The sequence below is a fragment of the Callithrix jacchus genome, chromosome 5 (genome assembly GCF_049354715.1).
Source record: "Callithrix jacchus isolate 240 chromosome 5, calJac240_pri, whole genome shotgun sequence".
Classification (NCBI taxonomy): Eukaryota; Metazoa; Chordata; class Mammalia; order Primates; family Cebidae; genus Callithrix; species Callithrix jacchus.
The window spans coordinates 140,071,510-140,094,055 of record NC_133506.1 but is presented as its reverse complement, the minus strand read 5'-3'; the positions used below and the strand labels follow the sequence as shown (position 1 = coordinate 140,094,055).

Below are 22,546 nucleotides of genomic sequence, written 5' to 3'. Positions count from 1 at the left end.
TTCAAATGCAGAGAGCTCTGTATGAATGACCTTCTTGCCAGAAGCAATGAAAGAGGTGATGTTTTTCATCTACAGAGATGCACTCAAAGTTTATTTTGGGGAGCCCTAGAATATATCAGAACCCACACTCGACCAACTGTGGTGGCTCACGCCTGTAATCCCAGCACTTTGTGAGGTTGAGGTAGGCAGATCATGAGGTCATGAGTTTGAGACCAGTCTGGCCAAGGAGTTCGAGACTTGCCTGGCCAGTGTGGTGAAACCCTGTCTCTACTAAAAATAGAAAAACCAGCTGGGTGCAGTGGCACTCGCCAGCTGCTCAAAAGGCTGAGGCAGGAGAATCCCGGGAGGTGGAGGTTGCAGTGGGCCGAGATCGCACCACCACACTCTGGCCTGGGCAACAGAGCCAGACTCCATCTCAACAACAAAAAAAAGAACCTACACCCATGAGTCAGTGAGTGCTCAGTGTCCAGCCCTGACCACTGAGAGAGGCTCCACTCAAATTGAGAGTAGAGTCAGGCCTTTTCAACATCTCATCAAAACACTGGCAAACTGGATTCCATAGCACATTGAAAGGATCCTAGATTTAATACCACATACAAGTGGAATTCATCCAAAGGTGCAGCGATAGTTCACTCTGGGCAAATCTGTAAATGTGGTATGTCATATTAACAGAATACAGGACCAAAACCATATGATCATCTCAACAGATGCAGAAAAAGCACATGACAACATTCAGCACCATTTTATAATAAAACTCTCATCCAATTAGATATAGAAGTGTTCCTGAACACAATAAAGGCCGTACAGAAACACCCACAGCAAGTACCACACTCAATGGCGAAAAGTTGAAGGCTCTTCTTCTAAGATTGGGAACAAGACAGCGGCACCCACTCTCACCGCTTCCATCCGACATAGTACGGAAGTCCTAGCCAGAGCAGTTAGGCAAGAGAAAGAAACAAAAGACATTCAAATTGGAAATGAAGTTCAATTGTCTCTGTTTGCTGACAACTTGATCTTACATATAGAAAACCCCCAAGTTCTGTTGGAACTGTTAAATGAGTTCAGTGAAGTTGCAGGATACAAAATCAAGATACAAAAGTCGGTATACACTAAAAAGGAACTATGTGAAAAAGAAATCAAGAAAACAATTCCACTTATAACAGCTACCCCCAAAATGCTTAGGAATACATTTAACCAAGAAAGCGAAATATCTGTACATAACAACTATAATATACTGAGAAAAAAACTGAAGACACAAATCAATGGAAGGACATTCTGTGTTCATGGGTTGGAAGAATTAATAGCGTCAAAGTGTCCCTACTGCCCAAAGTGATCTACAGATTCAATGCAATCCCTATCGACCTTCCAGTGGCATTTTTCACAGAGTTGCTTGGCCCTCTGGCTGGAAAGACTCTAGGTGTCACTCGAGATGGGTTAGGATGCATATGACAAACTGTTGGAATGTGAGGCTCTTCCAAAAGGAGAACAGGCATGCAGGACTTTTCCAGAAAGGCTGGTGGCTTTGTGCAAAGAAATGGCATCTAAACGTGTTTGTAAAGCTTTCTCCTCCACCATGTTAGAGTCAGGAGCTGCATGCCCACCATGTGCAGAGCCAAGTCCAGCTCAGCTTTCCCACAGGTTTGCTTACACTTGCTGGGCACCCCCATCCTGGCTGGAGATGTAAGGGAGTGTGTTTGTACCTTGTAATGATTTCTCTGTAGAGTAGTGCAGATGTTCACAGGGATGACGTCAGCTGCCCCAGCAACTGGAATTCTGTTCTATCTGGAAACTTTTATTTGCTGGCTGACAATCATCAGCTAATTAGGACTTTTTTTTTTTTTTTTAATGGAGTTTCACTCTGTCGCCCAGGTTGGAGTGCAATGGCATGATCTCAGTACACAGCAGTCTCCATCTCCCAGGTTCAAGGGACTCTCCTGCCTCAGCCTCCCAAGTAGCTGGGACTGCAGGGGCATGCCGCCATGCTTGACTAATTTTTTTTATTTTTAGTAGAGGTGGGGTTTCTCCATGTTAGCCAGGCTTGTCTTGAACTCCTGACCTCAAACGACCTGCCCACCTCGGCCTCCCCCAAGTGCTGGTATTACAGGTGTGAGTTACTGCATCTGGCCTCAATTAGGATTTTTTCTAGCAGTGATTTTCCATAAGAAGCAGACCATTTTTATACCATTATTTATTATTTTGTGGGTGGCCATTTTCTGAGTAGTCACATTGGCAAGCAACAAATCCCTATTGAAAGGAGAGATATTGCTGATTTATTAATTTAGAGATACCTGTATCCCCGTTAACAAGCAAATAAGTAACATCAACCACATACTCATTAAATATCCCCAAAATGCTGCAAAGCTTTTATGTTAGTATTCTAACCCCCAAAACAAAACAAAAATATAAATGAAAATGCTGTTACTGCAACACCTTCTAGCCACCTTCTAGCAATCACCACCAATACCTGCATGAGCAGTGAATATAGATGATGGATTTCAGCTTCCTTAGTTTGAAGTTGGGGAGTTAACAGGCTGGGCAAGGGTCCCCAGAAGTAGAGGATGGGGGTGAGGAGTCCCCAAGAGAAAAGGCAAAGAGAAGGGAGGCCGGAGGTGGTAGATGACACTGCATCTCCCGTCCCTTGTGGGAGCCAGGCTTTGTGCTTTCCATCAGCTGCAGGTAGAAGCCAGGTGAGAGGCGGAGCCCTGTGGGCCATCAAGGCAGGAAGCCTCTCTGAGTAAGGATGTGGAGAGCAGGCAGATACAGGGTTTGTGCTCTGTGGCTGTTTTTGGAGTCAGGGCTTACACTCTTTGGTTCAAAACTTACTGTAATAAACTGTATTCCCAGAGGACCCCTCAATTAAGGTATCATTGCCCTCATAGAATGGAAGTGAATGTATTCACATTCATACACAATGATGGATTCTTTCTGCTGTTGTATTTGTCTTAAAAGTCAAGGCCTTTCCTTTCTTTCAGACTATAATTCTGTTGTTTTTTTTCCCCCTGAAAGCATCATTATACACACAGTATACTAAGAAAAAGTGCAGCAGGGAATTAGCACTGGGGCCTGAGGTACTCTGGAATACCCCTTTTATTAGGGCAAAGTCTTTCCTCTCTTTCCCTTCAATTTTTTTTGTTTCTATTAAAGAAACTCCATTTTAAAGAAAAGTCAAAGGAAAAAATATCACCTATGTTTGCTGTACCCTATGTCAAATTGTTTTCATTTCTCTCTGTTCCTGTATAGTCTCCTTTATGAACTGCTGCTCAAGTTTTTATTCATTCTTAATGGCTGTATGATATTTCATTTAGCTGGTCTTTTTAAATATAGCCTTTCCCTTATTGGGGGTTGTTTTAAGGTTAGGCCTCAGTGAACCTCTCTGCACATATGGTCTCTTTTTCTGGAGTCTTTCCTGGAATAATTCCAGAGCAGGCTCACCCCGTGGGAGAGTAACATTTTTATGACTTGATAGATGTAGCTGAGATGCCTCCCAGAGGGGAGACCTGCCTCTCCTCTGGCAACCGTGCATGTAGGCTTGTTCCCAGCAGCCTGGCCAGGGTGGTCCACCTGGGATTTCTCATCTTCCTTCCCTGCAGCGCTGACTCCTGCGCGTCCTCTCTGAAGGCTCTTGATGGGACGGGTGTTTTATGGGCGTGATTCAGTGTCCTCTTGCATCAGTGCAGTGTGGTGCTGTTCAATCGACCCTTGTAGTGTTAGCAAAATTTGCCCAAGTCATTCGACAGGAATGTCTGTGTCTTCCTTCCAAGAAAACTTGTAAGTGCCGGCAACAGGCCAAGCAGCTCACAAACCTGACCACAGCCTGTGAGTAATTGTGGGACAGCACTTACCAGCCTTTTTTTTCTGCTTATTAAGGTCTCATTTTGGCCTCACCTTCTCCCTGGAAGGTGGCGTGGGTGGGGACCGCCAGGTCACATCTTTTTCACCTTGGCCATGGAGGCAATTTCCTATTTCATGTGGGAGAAACGACATGTGGTGAAGACTATAGAAAACAAAAACATGTGGGTACAGCAGGTATCAGTGGAGGGAACCAAGTCATAATTCCGGCTAGTCCTCATGAGAGACTCGTGAATCACTGTGTTAGTTCTCAATTTAAACTTAATCTAGGCCAGGCGTGGTGGCTCATGCCTGTAATCCCAGCACTTTGGGAGGCCAAGGTGGGTGGCTCACTTGAAGTCAGGAGTTTGAGACCAGACTGACCAACATAGTGAAACACCGTCTCTCCTAAAAATACAAAATTAGCCGAGTGTGGTTGTGCATGCCTGTAATCCCAGCTACTTGAGAGGCCGAGGCAGGAGAACTGCTTGAACCCGGGAGACGGAGGTTGCAGTGAACTGAGATCCTGCCATTGCACTCTATCCTGGACAATAAGAATGAAACTCCATCTCAAAATAATAATAATAAATAATAATAAATTTAATCTCCAACTCTGTTACTCCCCAGAGCATTTGCAAGGACTCTAGGGCTGGATGTTTCTCAGAGGAATAGTTCAGTACTGTGGCTCATGCTCGGGTTATTTCTTCACAAGTGATTGTTCTTTTCTGGTCCGTCCTTCAACAACTGTGGAGATGAGGAAATCACCAAGATTGAACTTTGTTCCATCCTCGCTTTCACTAGAGATTGAGGTGGACGTGCTGTCTGTAATCCTTTCTTCTTGGCCACTGACCTGGGGTGAGCCACACAAAGCCAGTGCTTTCTTCATGTGGCCTCATAGCACTGAAGGTGGCAGAGTACTCTGCTTCTCACTGTTGCATTTCATTATTTGACGCTCGCGTACGACAAAACCTTTTGTGACTCCTGACTCTTAATTTTTTGCCTGTTTCTCAGTTGACAGCAGACTTATGCCCAAACCACTTTGGTTGAGGAGGGGAAGGACTTGAATAGAACCTCATCTAAATTCCTGGGTAGCAAGTTTATGTTCCTGGTGGTGATAGTAGCAGTAAAGTTATAGTAGTATTTGCACTAGAAAAATGCGAAAATTCAGGACCAACTTAGGGGAAAAGTAGAGCAAAACAAAATAGAAGATCAAAAGCTGGGAATTAGTAAAAAAGAAATGGAGGAGGAAGAATGGGAGGAAGAAAAACGAGAAAAGAAAATGAAAATGAGGGCATGCAAAAAATACATGAATCAGAAACTTAAATCTGGGAATGGGATGATTAGAGAGCAAGATGATTCTGTGTAGCTGGTGGTCAGTAGAGGAGATGGCCACGGAGGACATACCCATCAAATATCCTGTGCCTCCACCGTGCAAGTTTCCCTCCTGCCTTCCTCTTATTTTGGGACTGTCTGAAGGACCAGAGTTAAGTACCACAGCATCTGTTAACCCTTTGCTGGTTTTTTTTTTTTTTTTTTGAGATGGAGTCTCACTCTGTTGTCTTGGCTCACTGCAACCTCTGCCTCCTGGATTCAAGCGATTCTCCTGCCTCAGCTTCCTGAGTAGCTGGGATTACAGGCATGAGCCACCATGCCTGGCTAAGTATTTTAGTAGAGACCCGGTTTCACCATCTTGGCCAGGCTGGTCTTGAATTCCTCACCTTGTGATCCACCTGCCTCGGCCTTCCAAAGTGCTGGGATTACAGGCAGAGCCACCGTGCCCTGCTCAATCCTTTGCTATCATTAATTGTTAGATGTGTCTTGCTTCCTCCACTCCCCACCCCACAAACAAACAGAAGTGCTTGCTCCAAGATCCCCGAGGGAATCTGTCCCTTGAGAGGGTCAACCTGGCCAAGGTAGAGCATCTAGTCATTCCGTCAAACTCAGTCTAGATGTTACTGGGAAGGTATTTAGTAGATTCGTTGACTTTAAGTAAGTGAGATTATTCTCCATAGTTTGGGTGGGCTAAATCCGGTTGGTTGAAAGGCCCTGCAAGCAGAAATGAGATCTCACCAAAGAAGGAGAAATTCTGCCTGCCAACTGTGGTGTAGTCCCTGCTCAAAGTTGCCAGCCTGCCCTCCTGATGGCCTGTCCCTGGATTTCTGACTTGCCAGACCCACAGTCACATGAGCCTATTCCTAGAAATAAATCTCTTGATGTATGTGTGTATGTTTGTGAATCTTACTGGCTCTGTCTGGTAGAACCGTGGCTGATACATCCCTACACCTTTCATTCTACTTAACATTGGTGTCATAGCAGCTCAGTGTGTTATTAACTATCTTGGATTTTCTCCTTACTTCAGGGATGACAGTCTTGTGGCTCCTCCCAGCCTGGGCATTTTCTCCCACATCAAGTGCAAAGTATGTGCCCCAGCTATCCATGTGTTCCTCGGCTGGGGAAAGTTTCAGGTAGCAGAAGCAAGAAGTTTTTCAATAAAGGGGATTATTTACCACTGCCTTGGATCTCTTTGCTCAGTGATTTTCAGGCTGTGAAACCAGGTTTTGAACTAACAGTGATCTGATTGTTCATTCCTTTGTATGATTTTTAAAGAATCTTTTCTTTGTATGTGTGACTTGAGAATTTTACCATAAAATGGAATAAGTACTGATTGTTAAACTGATCAATGTTAATGGAACCTCGGAAACACTGGACTGGGGTAGGGTTCCTGTCTCCACACAGCTGTGCTGCCCATCACTTATTCCAAGGAATTGCTTGTCAGTTCCCCGTTTCAACATAAGCACTTGTTTCTGCCTATCCTGCTGCTGCATTTATTTACGGTGATTGTTATGATAATATTAGGTCACAGATGTCACAAGGCTTTGGGTAGAATTGAGCTCAGTGGCAGAATCAAGGAACCTGAGCTTCAAAACATCCTAAATGGGAAAGGTTTAGTTCAGTACCAGGTGTAGCAGGGAGAAACTCAAATGTTTGCCCTGGGGACATGCAATCCTAGTTGATCTTCTCAATGAGTGCCTTGTGGTCATTTTCTTTCTCTAGACTTAGCTTCTTGGTAAAAACTCAAGCTTTGAGAAATCTATTTCAGAAATTCACATGCGCAGTAAGACTGAGGAAGGGAAGGTATCAAAACGTTTTCCCCTTTTCTAACTTGTTCTACTGGTGAGTAGTGACTGATGGAAGGCAAACAGCCCTCCTCTAGATGAAATCAGGCAGAGCTGAGAACATTGGAGTTGGAGAGTGGGGGTACGTCATGGGGAGAACCTCTCTCAGGCATTGGTCAGGGGCTGTTAGCTCAGATGATACAAACCAAAAATGAGCTACTCTGGACTGGCTCACCTTTTGTCTATTTTGCAGTCCTAGAAATGATTTTTTAAAAATCAGCTCTAAAAAATACTAAATATGATTCTAAAAGAGCCAAGCCAAATAACACTGCAAGTGTAGGGTGGCTTCCATATTTGCAGCCTTCCCAGTTTGAATACTAAAATGAAAATTTGGGGCGGTGTGGAATGTTCGCCTGGACACCAAGGGTGAGGGAGAGTCTGCAGGCTGCTTGGCTGCCTTTCGCAGCATTCCAGAGCCCATGGGGGTGCAAGGGGCCACAGCCCAGGCCTTCTAGCAGCCTGGAGAGCGTAGGGAGCCACCCTTCCTGCCCCTAGATCTGCTGCCAGGGAGAGGCAGCGGCAATCCTGTGTTTCACACGGGATTCCTGACGGTTCCGAGTGTTTCCGTGGGCCTTGTGTAGATACCTCCACCCCCATGATGCGCCCCACCCTTTCCAGCTTCGCTACTGGGAGTGAACGGAGGGGACCCTCCTTAGCATTGCAGTGACCTGCACAGACTGAGTCGCTCTCCTTAGCAGGTCCAGTGACCACGTGGTAGGGTGACTTAGAACTTGCAGGAAACCCAGTAAGATACCATTAGACCCTACCAGATTAGCGAAACTTCTCAAGCGTGAGGACGCCAAGCGCGGGGAGGCTGAGGCTCGACCGGACCTCTTCCACGTAGTGCTGGAGGCCCAGGCGCCGCGGCTAGGGGGAGACAGATGCTCTGGACCACGGCCGCGGCCCGGGCCCTGTGTGCGTGTCCCCGGCTGCCCTGCTCACGGGAGCCCCGGACTAGCCAAAGGCTCATGGCCGCAGGGTAGACGAGTAACTCATGTCTCTGCATCAAGGAGATGGACACACGACACAAGTGAATCTGAAAAACAGGATGGTGAGGGACAAGTTGAGCAAGAACGCGCGCTCAGTGATTCAATTTACAGGAATATTAGAAATGCGCGGGCAGCAAACGCTGCTGCTGAGGAATGTGAACACGGGCGGCCAGGCTCCGACGCAGGAAAGCTGCTCCTGCAGGAGTCAGAGCGCCGGCCTCCAGAAGCGGGTGGAGGCTGCGGTGGGCAGCCGGGGGTTTGCTTTGTAATTCTTCTGGAACGTGGGTTGTGGCTTGTTCAGTCTCGATATGTTTGTGTCCCATGTGTGTAAACAAAAGGAAATGGAGAGTGGCTCTCTAAAAGGGGGCTGCGGGTCACGGTAAGTGGCCCTCGCCCTCGCCCTGGCGTGTCCCCTGCTCCCCCCTCGCCAGCGCTCTGTCTGCAGATGCAGGGCGGTGTCTGTGTCGGCACATGGACCCGAGGCACCTGGGTGTCGCCTGCCACAGCCGGTTGTGGGGCAAGGCGAGGGTTGCGAACCCCTTTTCTCTCTTCTTGGGGGACCACTAGGGCTGCTTCGGAGGCTCAGGAGCCTCGAGACCAGGCCCAGGCGCCCCAGGCCCGCCGCAGGGCAGAGGTCGCCGTCCCGCAGGTGGTTGTGCCCGGGTCGCCGCAGAGCCCTCCGGACCCAGCAAGCCCGCAGCTCGGAGAAGGCCCTCTAGTCAAAGACAGGCTCTGGCCTCAGCCCTGAGGAGGGAGACGCCCGGTGGGCCACTGGCCCAGGCCGGTGGCTGGGGCCGGGCGCGGGCGTAGGAAGGTGCCCGGGGTAGAGAAACGGGGTTCAACTGAGGGCAGGTGGGGCCCAGGACGCGATGGGAGGGGTGTGGCCGCCTTGCCCGAGATCAGGGGCACTCGCCGGCCGCAGCCCGGGCCTGGCTGCAGGGGCCGCTGCTTCTGTCCCACAGCGCTGTGGTAAAAGGCAGCACTCAGATGAGACCTGGGGCGGCGGATTCCGTGGGAGTGCTGCCAGTTTGAGCCGTGAAGGCATGGGGGAAAAGGTGGCGACTTCTCTCCCTCAGCCCTCCTGACAGTGGTGGTGCCCAGCGCGGAGGCATCCTCGACAGAGGGAACCGCAGTGGAGCGCCAGCGCCTACAGATCATTATCTGTGCTTCCATCCCAAAAGCCATCTGCCTCCTTCCGAAAGCCACGTGCGGCCAAGGAACACAGGTGGCTGATCAGACAATCTAACTTCAACACATAACAACTTGTCTCTTGCTTTGTGATTTACACTGCGGAAGATTCTAGGGCCCCACTTTGGCAACCAAACCCATGGTTCTAAGCTGCATTTCATCAAATAATATCACTTTTGACAAACTCATTAAAAGCTGAACAAGGCCAGACTTGCAGGCAGGTGAGGCCTGGAGAGCACCTTGAGTCTTTTGATGGCTCTAATCTTACTCCCCTAGGGTCCTAGGCAGCAATCAGAAAATCCTTCCTGCCCTTTTCCTGCTATGCCCCTCCTCACACTCCCTTTGCCCTTAGCCTCTCCTACTCCCTGCAAGCTGCAGGCAGTCTGTAAGTTGTGAGGTGAGATGAGGAGGCAGGGAAATCAAGAAGAATTGATTTCAAACCCTAGTGGATTGCAGGGATGGAAAAGATGAATTGGTGTTTGACCATTTCACAAAAAAACTCTTTTTAGACACACACACACACACACACACACACACACACGTGTGTCTCACTCTGATGCCCAGGCTGGAGTGAAGTGGTGAGATCTCAGCTCACTGCAACCTCTACCTCCCAGGTTCAAGCACTTCTCGTGCCTCAGTCTCCTGAGTAGCTGGGACTACAGGCATACACCACCATGCCCAGCTAATTTTTTGTATTTTTAGTAGCAATGGGGTTTCACCATGTTGGCCAGACTGGTCCAAAACTCCTGACCTCAGGTGATCTGCCCACATTGGCCTCTGAAAGTGCTGGGATTGCAGGCATGAGTCACCATGCCAAGCCTTTTATAACATATAATAATATTTTAATTTTGTCATGCAAAATTCAATCAAAATACTATCATAGGTTGAGCATTCCTAATCTGAAAATCCAGAATTCCCCAAAATCCAAAACTTTTTGCATGCTGACATTAGATAGTGATACCTTTGCTTTTCTGATTTTTTGTGTACAAAAACTGTTTCATGCACAAAATTATTGAAAATACTGTGTAAAATTACCTTCATGCTAGGTGTATATGAAACATAAATTTCGTGTCTAGAGTCGGGTCCCATCCCCAAAATATCTCATTATGCATATGCTAATATCCCCAAATCTAAAAAATATCAGCCATCCAAAACACTTCTGTTCATAAGCATTTTAGATAAAGGGGTACTTACCCTGTATAGTGCTTTGGAGAAGAGTTCGGGCTTCTGCTCTAAAGAAGTTAGGATGGAAGTGGTACTCATGAAATTGTCTTTCCACAGAACTCATTTATGTGCCACCCATTTTCTTCATGTAGGAAGGAATTGTGTCTCCTAGTGACCTGGACCTCGTCATGTCAGAAGGGCTGGGCATGCGGTATGCGTTCATTGGACCCCTGGAAACCATGCATCTCAATGCGGAAGGTACGCATCTGGTGACAGGATGGGAATTCCATTCTATTTAGTGTTGTCATGGGTTTTATAAACAGTCACATTAGTTGCCTTTTCTTACAACAGAGTAGAGACAGTAGGATGTATAGGAGATGATGGCCAGCCCTGGTGATTCAGACATGGCAGGGATGCGGAGCGCTGATGCACTGAGATGTAAATCCACGTGGAGTCCATGTACCTCAGGGCTCTATGTGGTGCATTGCACTCAGGTGAGAGCTCAGAGGGAGAGAGGCAGGTGATGCTACGGAGACTTCGCTTCATGTCACCCAGCCTGGCAGAAGGGAAAGTGGGAGTTTCCTGAGGAATGTGATGAAATTATTTACAGAGGCAAGAAGAAAATATGGGGGGCTGACTTAGCCCACAGGGAACTCTGCTGGATGAATCTTCTGCCCAAATATGAACAAGGTTTTATTCTAGAAGGCTAGGGAGCCTACAGTGAGGGATACCAGAGGCTAGGAGCTGCGAAGGGGCTTCAGGGTGGGGCAGACCAGACAGTGGCTGGACACCACCTCCAGAAGGCTTGTGCAGAAGTAGTCCGAGTTCAGGATCTGTGATCTGGTAACTCTAAAGGAAAGTTGACTTGAGAAGGACGAGAAGCTTCCAAGAATGAAACTCTTTTAACCAGATTTTAATTGATCCAAAAAGTTGTCACTTGATAACCAATAAAACCTATAGCACATTAAAGCAAAGTATATTTTAGAAACTATGGGCCGGGTGCGGTGGCTCATGCCTGTAATCCCAGCACTTTGGGAGGCCGAGGCGGGTGGATCACGAGGTCAATAGTCGAGACCATCCTCGTCAACATGGTGAAACCCCATCTCTACTAAAAATACAAAAAATTAACTGGGCGTGGTGGTGCATGCCTGTAATCCCAGCTACTCAGGAGGCTGAGGCAGGAGAATTGCCTGAACCCAGGAGGCGGAGGTTGCAGTGAGCTAAGATCATGCCATTGCACTCCAGCCTGGGTAACAAGAGCGAAACATCGTCTCAAAAAAAAAAAAAAAAAAAAAAAAGAAAAAAAAGAAACTATGTATAAAATCTGGAGAGAGATGTAACCTAGATGTTATTATTGCCAGCTATCTCTTGGTGCTGAGATTTTAAGTAACTTTTAGTATCTTTTTGCTTGTCTGTGTTGTTACAAATTTCTACAAATACTATAGTAATAATATTACTAACATGGAAAACGTGTAGAAAGAGAAAAGAAATATCTTATGCATCTCCATGGTCTGCATTTAACAAAGGATACTGAGAAGCTGGGTCTTATCTAGAAAAAGGCGACCAGAGTCTCTTGTATGTCTCTAGGTCTGTATCTTTTGGGGGGCGGAAGTGGAGTAAAAGACTGGAAATGGCAGGCAGTCAGACAGGTTTGGGCTCAGTACATGGCAGGAAGAACTCTCTAGTAATGAGAGCTGATGACCAGGAAAGGCCCGTGCTTTAAGTAGGTGAGCTGAGCAGGGGACCTGGTTGCCTGCCTGTGGGAGGTGTAGATGTTGAGAGGATACTCCCGCTGTGAGAGGGGTGGTCAAGAGTTGCTGACCTCTCTCTCGGTCTGCTTGACTTCAGTTCTATAATGTCAGTATTACATTTTGGTAATAGTTCAGTCAATTTTCACAGTAGTTGTTGAAATATGCTGTCTGATGAATAATTCAAGGCAGCTTTACTAGACATGTACCTGCACACAGCAGATGCACAGATGATTTCTGAAGTGGATGGGCCGTGTGTTCCCTGCTTCACTCCTCATCAGAATCAAGCTAAGAGGAGCTGAAGGGAAGAGGGAAATCTCCTGTTAGTTTTGTGGGAAGATAACCACTGAACAGAGGAAGGTAATGTAGAGAAAGATGGCCTTATGCAATGAAGCAAGAGTTTTGTGGTACCATTAACATAAAGTCTTAGATCATTTCAAATGGTTTTCAACCAGAACCTCAAAACCTGTGAGCATATTTAAGCATTTGAAATGTATTTAGACACTGCCTGATAACCACTGTGTTTTTCTTTCCTTTTTTTTTTTCTTGAGAAAAATTAGATAATTGAGTTGAGGTATCATAAGAAATCGATAGGGACAAAACTGAGAACAGCTTTGACTTTCAAACAAATAGAAGCCAATGAAACCAGAAACTCAAGGAGCAAACAGTGGCAGACAGGAAGGAGGCCCGTAACAATTTTTCAAACAATGCAGATATGATAAGAAAACCTAATTGGCTTTTTATGATAATGGTGGACGGATGTAGTTTTCAACTTCAGAGCATTCCAAAGACCAGAGTTGGAGAGTTATAAGATCTGGCTGGGAACCCATGGAAATGTTCATCATTCTTCACTCTGTCACACAGAACATATCAAGATTAGAGTTGGGAGCGTTTTTCTTCTTTTCTGATACTGTTTTCATAAAGCCAGCATCTCAGGTTAAGGGTAGTTATTAGCCTGAAAAGCTACAGTTATCAAGAACTAGTGCAAATATTTTAGGATTTATTTGTGATCTAATGAAATAGTTCCTGACAAATCGGAGGCCACAGCGCCATTGCCTTTTGGCTCCTTTTACAAACAACACCCCGACAGATGTGCCCTCAGAATGGTGGTTCTGGCCTGTGGAGCCAGCAGGCCAGCTCCTTACTCTACTGGCTGTATAACCTTGGGCAAGTGACTCAAGTTCAGTGTGTCTCAGTATCACCGTCTGTGAAATGGGGACAGCAGTAACTGCCTCCTCAGGGTGGTGTGAGAATTGAACCAGATGGAAGCTCTTAGCTGCACTGCTACAAAATTCTGTTTGACTATGACATTTATTAAGGACTATTTATCCTAAATAAATAAAGTCCATTTATTAAGGACTTAATAGTCCTTAATAAATGTTGTATTCAAACAGAATTTTGTCTTGTTTGTTTAAGTTACTACTTTTCTAGTTTTTTTTTTTTTTTTTTTTTAGTTTTAAAATTTTTTCCTAAAAGGTTCACAAGTGCATGAGTGAGGAATAAATACAGATTAGGATTCTTTTCTGTGGCGTGGAGAAGCCTCGCAGCCAGGTACTTAGAGTTTCCCGCTGGGTGTGTTTCTTTGTTGAGCTTTCGACTTGCAGGTCAGTAGAGAGAGGAACCGCTTTGTCCTGTCCCCGGGGTTGTCTGGGCTCCTCCTGTGTTTTGTTCCACTTGAAATGAGGATATCTCAGAATCTGGCAGGGTGGAAATTGCCTCCAGGGGAAGTAGATGTTTATTTACCATTTTGCCTCACAGATTTCCCCTCCTGTGTAGACACTTTTTTAAAATTGAGATGCCTACCTGGTGGGTGGCGGGTTTGGTTCATTGATGGGAAGCCATTATTTGCCAGTGGAAGCAGGTGAACTGATGGGCGGGGACTTGGTAGGTGAGGTGAGGGGCCCAGGTCACTTCTGCCTCCCCTACCCTGGGCAAGTCCTCGCTCAGGTGGGAATTTGATCCTGAGAGGGGGAATGAGATAATGTCGCTCTGTGCTTTGAGGCATTTTTGATCTTCCTTAATGAGTTCTGTGAAACCCTGTCTCTAAAAAGCAGGTGAATTCACATAGCTGTGGGCTCATACCTGTGTGAAAGAAAACCACGCTTCTCGGGTATGGGTGGCAATTAGGGCTCACCTAGGAGCTGATGCCCAGAATCCCTCCCAGTGGTTGTGGCCTTGGGCTGGGGTCAAGGCCTCCTCTGGTGCCTGCTCCATCCATGGGAACAGAAAGTTTTACTGCCTGTGCACCTGGGGCACTCAAACCCCCTGTCCCTCAGAGGCCCACAGCCCAAGGCCCCCAAGTTAAAAAGCAGCAAGTTAAGCTGCATCCAATCTCATGAGAATCAATTCTTTTTTCTACTTTGTTTTCTTTTTCTGCATAAGCATCTCTTAAGAAATTAGGTTCAGAATCTTCTAAAAAGCCAAACTCTACAAGAGTTTTTGGAAGAATTAGAACTCAAAAGGACAGAGGGCATGGAAGCGTAGAAGAAAAACCACAGAGGAGGCTGGATTAGATAGAAGTTGTGGGGAAGGGCAGACCAGGGGCATAAAAAGTGAAGTGGGCTGTGTTATGTTCTTCCTATTTCCAAAGAAATTGGAATTTTAGAGTAATTTCCACCCAATTCCCCTCTCATGGTGTAGAGAAGCCAAAATGATTGTTGAAAATAAATTATACCTCTCTAAAATGGAAGGGGAGGAGTTGCAAACAACAGTCACAGTCATACGTTTACTGGGGATGGTCGTAAATAATCAGGCAGATGAAGGTCGTGAGTCTCAGTCACAGTGAACTCCTGCCCTCGGAGCACCTGGAGGCTGCACCCGCCTCATGGTGAGCACGTGGTATAGGCACCTGAACTTCGTCACAGACAGTGGGGCTCTTCATCCAACAAGCATCTTACAAAAAGTTTTTTTAATCAGTAAAATTGATATTTTAAAGGGCTTCCTGAATAAAAATGGGGAAAATTATGAATTGCACTATCATAAATTCCAGCATATTTTATTCTATTTTGAGGAAATAAATGTCCCTTTCAAACTTCACAAAAACAGTAAAAGAAGAAAGTTCTAGAAAGCCCCTAGGAGATTCAAATAGTTTCACAGAACAGGGAGAGATGAACGCTTGCTCAGACAATGTGATGTGTTCCAGAGAGCAGGTGCTGGTGAACGGGACCCGTGGCCTGTGGCTGCTGTGGTGGGGAGGGAGAAGGAACTGGCTGCTGAGGGGTCTCAGGGGGGTGTCTGCCTGCCCCGCACATGGGGGACATGCAGCCACAGCAGCTCTTTCCATTTTCTTCTCGTGTGATATATTTCCAACTTGATTCCTGTGTCTCTGCCCCCACCCCAAAAGGAAGGAATAAACTGTATTTCTGTCTAGATTTTTGTCTTCGTTTTAATAAATAAGCAACTAGCAAAAGTGAAGTAAGTAATTTCCCAAGTGAAATAAACGTATAGGTTGTTTTCCGTTCTCCAGAAATGCTAAGCCATCTACAGTACCTATCCAGTGCCAGACAGCTCAGGAGCCTTCCAGAATTCTGCACTGCCAAATTAACATTTAGGTTAAATGAGACGAGACCCTTCTTTTATAAAGAGAGTACCCACCAGTTAACTGCAGGTGCTAATGTCAGAGAAGTGGCATGTTTGAACTTTTTACTGGTCAAAACCATTTTGGGGGAGATTTTAACACACCGAGAGAGAACTATTTGAAGCAAATGAATGTGGGCCCTCACATCGGCATAGGTCAATCAAAACTAAACCTCAAATGAAGTTTCCTTTTTTTTTTTTTTTCTTTTTAGTGTATCTAACACTGATAGTTCATATTTTAAGTTAATCATCCAGTTTTTGTGGGGAGCGGGGAGCTGAGCTGGGGCAGGCTCTGCACTTTTTGCGGCTTCCTTTGTCTGGGAGTTACCTTTGTAGGCAGACTGACCAGCTACTGAGCCTTTAAGGGCTTGCAAGATGTGGGTGTGGGAAACGGGTCGGGGCGCAGCAGTGGCCCAGCCTGTGTCCTCCACGGCTCCCAGGACTAGAAATGCCTCCTCCTCTCCAGGATCCTGGGCCTGGCTTCTGACTTGACTTGCTAAGCACAGGCCGGCACCCGCCCCAGTCGCCTCCCGGCAGCAGGGAGGGGAGGAACGCTAGGGAGAGTGAATCTGCGGGTCGGGGCAGGCTGAGGCCGGGTGTGCAGTGTGGCTGGCCCTCGCTTGCTCCTGGGCGCACCCCATTCTCAGGCAGTCAGCCTAGCCTGGGCTGCTCCCGCCCTCTCCTTCCAGGATAAGTCTCTTCCTGTGTCTCTTCACCAAAGTCCCAGGGCTCTCTCCTTAGAATCTGAGAAATCATGGCTCCCCAAGGCTGGGGAGCAGCAGGAGTGTGGGGAGCGTGCATGAGGGCTGGTGCAGCTGAGCGCCTGGCTCCGTCCACCGCAACCAGCAAGCCGCAAGCCAGCGTGAGCTCTCCCACCGGTGTTCAAGTGCCTGCAGCCTTGATCGTACCCAATACAGTGCTGAGATCTGTGGCCTAACAGTGAAATAAATGACGGGTTTACTTGACCTCTGACATCTTTAATTCTTGGAAAATGCATTGAGGCCTTGTACACAAATAACCTCAAAGACCCACGGTTGGAGGAGACAGTTTTGTTGACATTAAGACTTACTGTAATAGCGAACGAATCAGTGTGTCCACGTAGGCCACCTGGTGTGTCTGTGAGATGCACCAGCAGAGGTGATATGTCAGGCCTGAGGGCCCAGCACTTTTTTTTTTCTGAGATGGAGTCTTACTCTGTTGCCCAGGCTGGAGTGCAGTGGCAAGATCTTGGCTCACTGCGACCTCTGCCTCCTGGGTTCAAGTGATTTTCCTGCCTCAGCCTCTGGAGTAGCTGAGATTACAGATGCCCACCAACATACCTGGCTGATTTTTATGTATTTTTGGTAGAGACAGGGTTTCCCTATGTTGGCTTGGCTGGTTCCGAACTCCCAAACTCAGGTGATCTACCCACCTCAGATTCCCAAAGTGCTGGGATTACAGGTGTGACCCACCATGCCCGCCCGCCCGGCCAGGCCCGACACTTTTTGACATTCGAACACCCAGGAGCCAGCAGGCCCATGCACATTCCTCAGCTCTGTTTTGTCTTCACAGGGAGGGAAGAGCATAGCTTATCTGACCCCAGGGTGAAACTCTCTGAACGAATTTCTGAGTTTGAGTATAATTAAGAATGTTTTCTTCCGAGATTGCGGATTCTTGTCTTCATGCAATTCCAGGTATGTTAAACTACTGCGACAGATACAGTGAAGGCATGAAACGTGTCCTAAAGACTTTTGGACCCATTCCAGAGTTTTCCAGGGCCACGGCTGAGAAGGTTAACCAGGTATGTAGACTCACCATGGAGAAGCATGCCAGCCACCTGGAGCACTTACTGCCCCTCACCTCTGCAGCCAGTGGGCCTGCATCTGTAGCTGGAATCTTTTTTTTTTGAGATGGAGTCTCACTCTGTTGCCAGGATAGAGAGCAGTGGCACGATCTCGGCTCACTGCAGCCTTCACCTCCCAGGTTCAAGCTATTTTCCTGCCTCAGCCTCCCAAGTAGGTGAGACTACAGGCCTGCACCACCATGCCTGGCTAATTTTTGTATTTTTAGTGGAGACAGGGTTTTGCCATGTTGGCCAGGATGGTCTCGATCTCTTAACCTCGTGGTCCACCTGCCTCGGCCTCTCAGAGTGCTGGGATTAAAGGCTTGAGCCACTGTACCCGGCCTGTAGCTGAAATTTGGCTCTCAGTCTTGGTGGTTCCTCATCCTGACTTTGCTCATGCCACTGAGTCACCAGGACACCTTGGGGGCAGGGTGACCAGTGAACTGGTAGCTCACTGTGACTTGTCTCTGAGGGACTGAGGTTTTTCAAGATTTGGAAAGCTGCTGTTCATTGAGGGTTTACTGTTTTTGTCTTTGAAAGCGGTTTCTATGCAATTTGCATAAATAAGAGCAATAATTACACTCCCGGTAAATTATTTCCTCTTTTTTTCTTCTCCTTCTCACAGGGAATGTGCTTGAAGGTCCCTGATGACCCAGAACACTTAGCTGCCAGGAGGCAGTGGAGGGATGAGTGCCTCATGAGACTCGCCAAGTTGAAGAGTCGGGTGCAGCCCCAGTGAATTTCTTGTAATGCAGCTGCCACGCCTGTCATTGGAGGCCCTATTTGGGAACACTGGAAGCTCTTAATCAGCCCACTGTGACACAGGAGCAGCCCACGGGGATTCTGAGCTGGCTGTCTTGCATGCAGCCCGAGTGCGGTGGTCCAGGCCAGTGGACCTGTCACTTTGGATCATAGCCCTGGGCTTGGGGGCACAGTAGCACTTGGGTTCTCCGGCTGTGGATTTCCTGCCACCTGGGCAGATAACTCAGAGATTTTCACCTTTTCTTTTCAGTGTGATTACATATGACTACATTTTACCACCAGTGATTAGAGTTTCATGTGAATACTTGATAAAATATTTTTGTAATTATTTTCTAATGAGTACTCTGCGGCCCTGCATTTATGAGGCTCCTGCCTTCATTTTGCTAATGCCTTTTCTGAATAAAAGTTTTTGATTCCTTAAAGATGTCTTTTTTCTTCTGATTTTTTTCTGAGAAAAACAGCATTTGATCCTGGTGACCGGCATATTTTAGGGTGACCCTGATGAATAAGTCATAAGCGGATACTTTGTTTCAGGCCCTTCATCCATCACTCAGCATAAATCCAGCAATGTGGGCACTTTCCAGGGTAGGTTCTACAGTGCCCTGAGGCTCTGTGGTCAGATGATGTTTGGGAAACACCATTGACCCCCCCAGCCCTTAGACACCGAATGTCTGTAGCAAATTAAAGGCACCAAAGTTCTACGCTAACGTACCTGTTTGATCTAACATTCTGTTACTGCCTTTGATGTGGTCTTTTCCTAGATCTAGTCCCAGAACACTCTGGGAGTACCAGTACACGCTCCACCACCCGTGAGGCCAGGCACACCACAGTGACTTTGGTGGCCAGATGCCACCACTGGGCTCCCCCGACAGCTCTCAGCCTTGCAGCTTCTGGTGCCCAGCTTCACCCAGCAGGGAGATGCCTTTCTTGGGGCCAGGGCTGTGGAGGTGTTGGGAGCAGTGCCCCTTGTCAGGAGCCTTGTGGAGGTGGTCATCTTGGCTAAGTCATAGACTCCTACATCACAGTCGTTTATTCTCACAGCATGCTCTGAGCGGCTGTGATGTGCCAGGCCTCCCACAGGTGGCCCCTGCCCTTCAGACGGTCACCATAAGAGAACAAATTGAGAATAAAACAGGACCGGTGCTCCAGAGGAATCCCGCACAGGAGAGCCTGGCCAGCTGCCTCCCCTGTGTGCCCTGGAAGGCCTCAAGGAGCTGGCCAAAGAGGGGGTTTGGGTAACAGCTGGAGTCAGCCAGCCCTTCCGGGGGGAAAAGGAGAGCATGGGGAAGGGCTGGAGTGTTCTGGAAAGGAAGAGCTGCCCACTCTGACCAGAAAGGAGCCCTGGAGGGGGCACTGAGTAGAGGCAGGTGGGGAGGAGCCCAGGGGCTGTGCCAGTGGCTGGGCCTTCACCTGGTGCCAAGTGTTCTGCAGGCGGGGAGTGGCCCAGTCAGGTCAGGCTCTCAGACAGCTCATCCCACAGCAGAAAGGGCAACCTGGAGGCAGAGAGCATCGGGGTCCGGGTGAGGGTGGATCGGGCAATGAACGCAGACAGTACCCCAGGTGGAACCCACAGTCTCTGAGAAGGTGGCCGCAGGGCCAGGTGAGAAGGCTGGAGCTGATATCACACATGAGATAAGGAGACTAGGGGAGAGACAGGAAATGCCAGTGCCCCCGATATGCAAACTTCACTGAAAAGCAACGTGGCCAGACATGAAGGAGGCTTCAGCAGGAAAGGGATCCTTCTCTTCATCTCATTAAGTTTCAGAAATTCCTTAACCGGTGACTAAACTCTCACCCCTCACACCCTGTGACCTACGGACAGTTCCTTGCAGTCAGGTCTGCGCTCCTCCCTGAAGCCTCCGGCTTTAGCCGCTTTCCTTCTGCACGCTCCCGGGTCTTGGCCCTGTTACCGGGCTGTCCCCTGTGCCTGCAGGACTCCCCTGATGAGCTCATCTGCAGTTCCCATGCCCAGGTGTGGGGTTGCCAAAACGAGGATGACCTACCTAGTGGGGTGGGTGCAGGCGGCCGCACCCATGGCCTGCTGGGCTCACAGCATCCCTGAGCCACGCATTCCACAAGGAGCAGCCACGGCAGTCCCGGGCGGCACCGGTGCCAGCGTGAGGGTGGGCCTGTGCATGGCTCTGGGGCACCTCCATTCATATCAGTTCTACTTTCCCACTTTCGCTGTCAGGTTTTTTTGTGTGGATATCAGGCATGTTCTGGCAGAAGGAAGCAGAAGTGCTTCATGATTTTGCTTGAAGCAGGTATGATGTGTAAGGCTGTGGGGGCTCCCAGAGAGTCTCACCTAAAAGCTGAAAAAGTCAGGCTTTTCAGGCTTGAGAACAGCAGCAAGCTCATTTGTGGTTCTGGGCCCCAGCTTCAGGAAGACGGTATGGAAACAGCTGGATAGAGCCAGAAGCTGGTCCAACAAGGAGCTGAGGGGGAGAGTCTGGGTGGGGGGGTATGAGCTCCTAACCTCACACAAAACCCAGGCAACAGGCCCTTTAGAGATAAGTGGGAAGGCTTCAAAGCAAGCAGCTGGCTTGTGGGGGCCTTTCTGCTTTGCAGTTTGCAGTCCCTGGACTCTGGTTACCAAAGCACTTGGTTGCTGTATGAGTTTAGCGGCTGTATAATTTCATGTACCAGTTTTCCCATCAATATCCTCTTTCTGTCCCAGGACCCCATCCAGGAGCTCACAGTGCGTTTCACTGTCCCATCTCCCAGTCTCCTCTGGTCTGTGCCCATTTCTCAGCCTTGCCTTGCTTTTTAGAATCTTTCATTTTGAAGGAGCCCCCATCAGGGATCCTGTAGAATATTTCTAGTGTGGGTAGATCTGATGTTTTCCCCATAATTAGACTTGAATTGGATCTTGGAAAGAAGACCCCAGGGGTGACATGCTCTCCTTGTCACCTCATATGGACAGTGGACAATGGCTGTGTGACATGACTGGGGACGTTGGCTTTCCTCCCATAGCTTGCTAGGTTCATCCACTCTGAGTTACTACTAAAAATTAGGAAGTTAGTCAGAAGGACCAGCCCAATCAGACGTTGTCCCGACGGGTTTCTGAGTCATTTTCTCGAAACTGCAAAACTATAATCTCCATCCACATTAATTAATGCTCAGTGTGGCATAGTGCGCACACAGTTCCCTCCTGCTGGTCTTGGGGTCCAGATGTCTTCTCTTCCCGAGCAGCAGCATGTACTCGTGTGCACGGCATTCATATGACAGCCCTGTTGTGCTTGCTCAGCTCGAGAGGCTGGCGGTGGGGTCCCCACAATTTGTGTCTGGTTCCTACTTGGTTTGCATAAACTATCCTGCTAGTGCATGAATTGGAAGGGGGTTTTTCTAATGCTCATCCAACTAGCAAGATCGACAGAAAAACCAGAATGCCAGTTGTATGAACTTTGATGGATTCATCTAACATACATTTATTGAGCATCGACTGTGTGCCAGGCTCTGGCACTGAGGATACAGCAGTGAATGAAACAGGCCAAAAAAATACTTGCCCTCATGGAGCTTATATGGTAGTTCTGGTGGGGGAGAAAAAAACAAGCATATGCCTATCAATAGGCAAAGTACAGAATATATCAGAAGGGGGTTTATTATGTGGATAGAAAATGGAGCGGGAGAGAATGATAGGGAGTACAGATGGGGTGTGTGTGCATGTGTGTATGCAATTTTAAACATGATAACAGTTGTGCAGAGACCCACAGAAGTGAGCAATGAGACCATGGGGAGCTCTAGGGAACAGTGCTGAAGGGAGGGAAAACAGGACAGAGGCCCCAGGGTGAAGGGGTGTGTCCAAGGGACGGTTGGGTGGTCCATATGGCTGATCGACCGGAGGGAGCGATGGAGGAGGTGGCAGGGTGGGGGGGGGGCACAGACAGATGATGGAGGAGGCAGCAGGGAACAAATCAAGAAGGGGAGGGTGGGCTCTGAAGGCCGACAGGAGGACTGGCTCATACTCTGTGAGGTGGGAGGCTGGAGGAGTGGTGCCATCTCCCTGTTTCTCCCTTTCTGGCTTGGGTGGAAAGGGATGTCTGGACTGGGGTGGAAGCAGGGAGTCCAGGCTTTCCTGACACTGTCTTGGTCAGGGATGGCAGCAAAGGTCTAGAGGAGGATGCGGCAAGGAGGAGGGGAGCAGCAGCCAGATTCTGGACCTGTCTTGGAGGTAAAGTGAACAAGATGAGCAGACAGCATGAGTAGGATGAGAGAAAGGTAAACATCAGGACAACTCTTCTGTGGCTGGAGGGAGAGTTCCCATCTCCTGGGATGGAGAAGATGGGTGGGCAG

The 22,546-nt window shown here is 48.0% G+C and overlaps 1 protein-coding gene across 2 annotated transcripts in view; it reads left to right on the top strand.

The window, feature by feature from the left end:
* Positions 1-18,675, top strand: part of CRYL1 (crystallin lambda 1) — a 120,166-nt gene extending 101,491 nt beyond the window's left edge. The window contains exons 6-8 of one of the 2 annotated variants that reach the window (XM_002748881.7): positions 10,498-10,603; positions 17,343-17,449; positions 18,117-18,675. In XM_002748881.7, coding sequence (XP_002748927.1) covers positions 10,498-10,603; positions 17,343-17,449; positions 18,117-18,230 — 327 coding nt within the window. In that variant the 3' untranslated portion in view covers positions 18,231-18,675. Of the gene's footprint in view, positions 1-10,497; positions 10,604-17,220; positions 17,450-18,116 lie in introns of both variants that reach the window. The other variant, XM_035302312.3, reaches the window with a different exon arrangement.
* Positions 18,676-22,546: the final 3,871 nt, after the last annotated feature.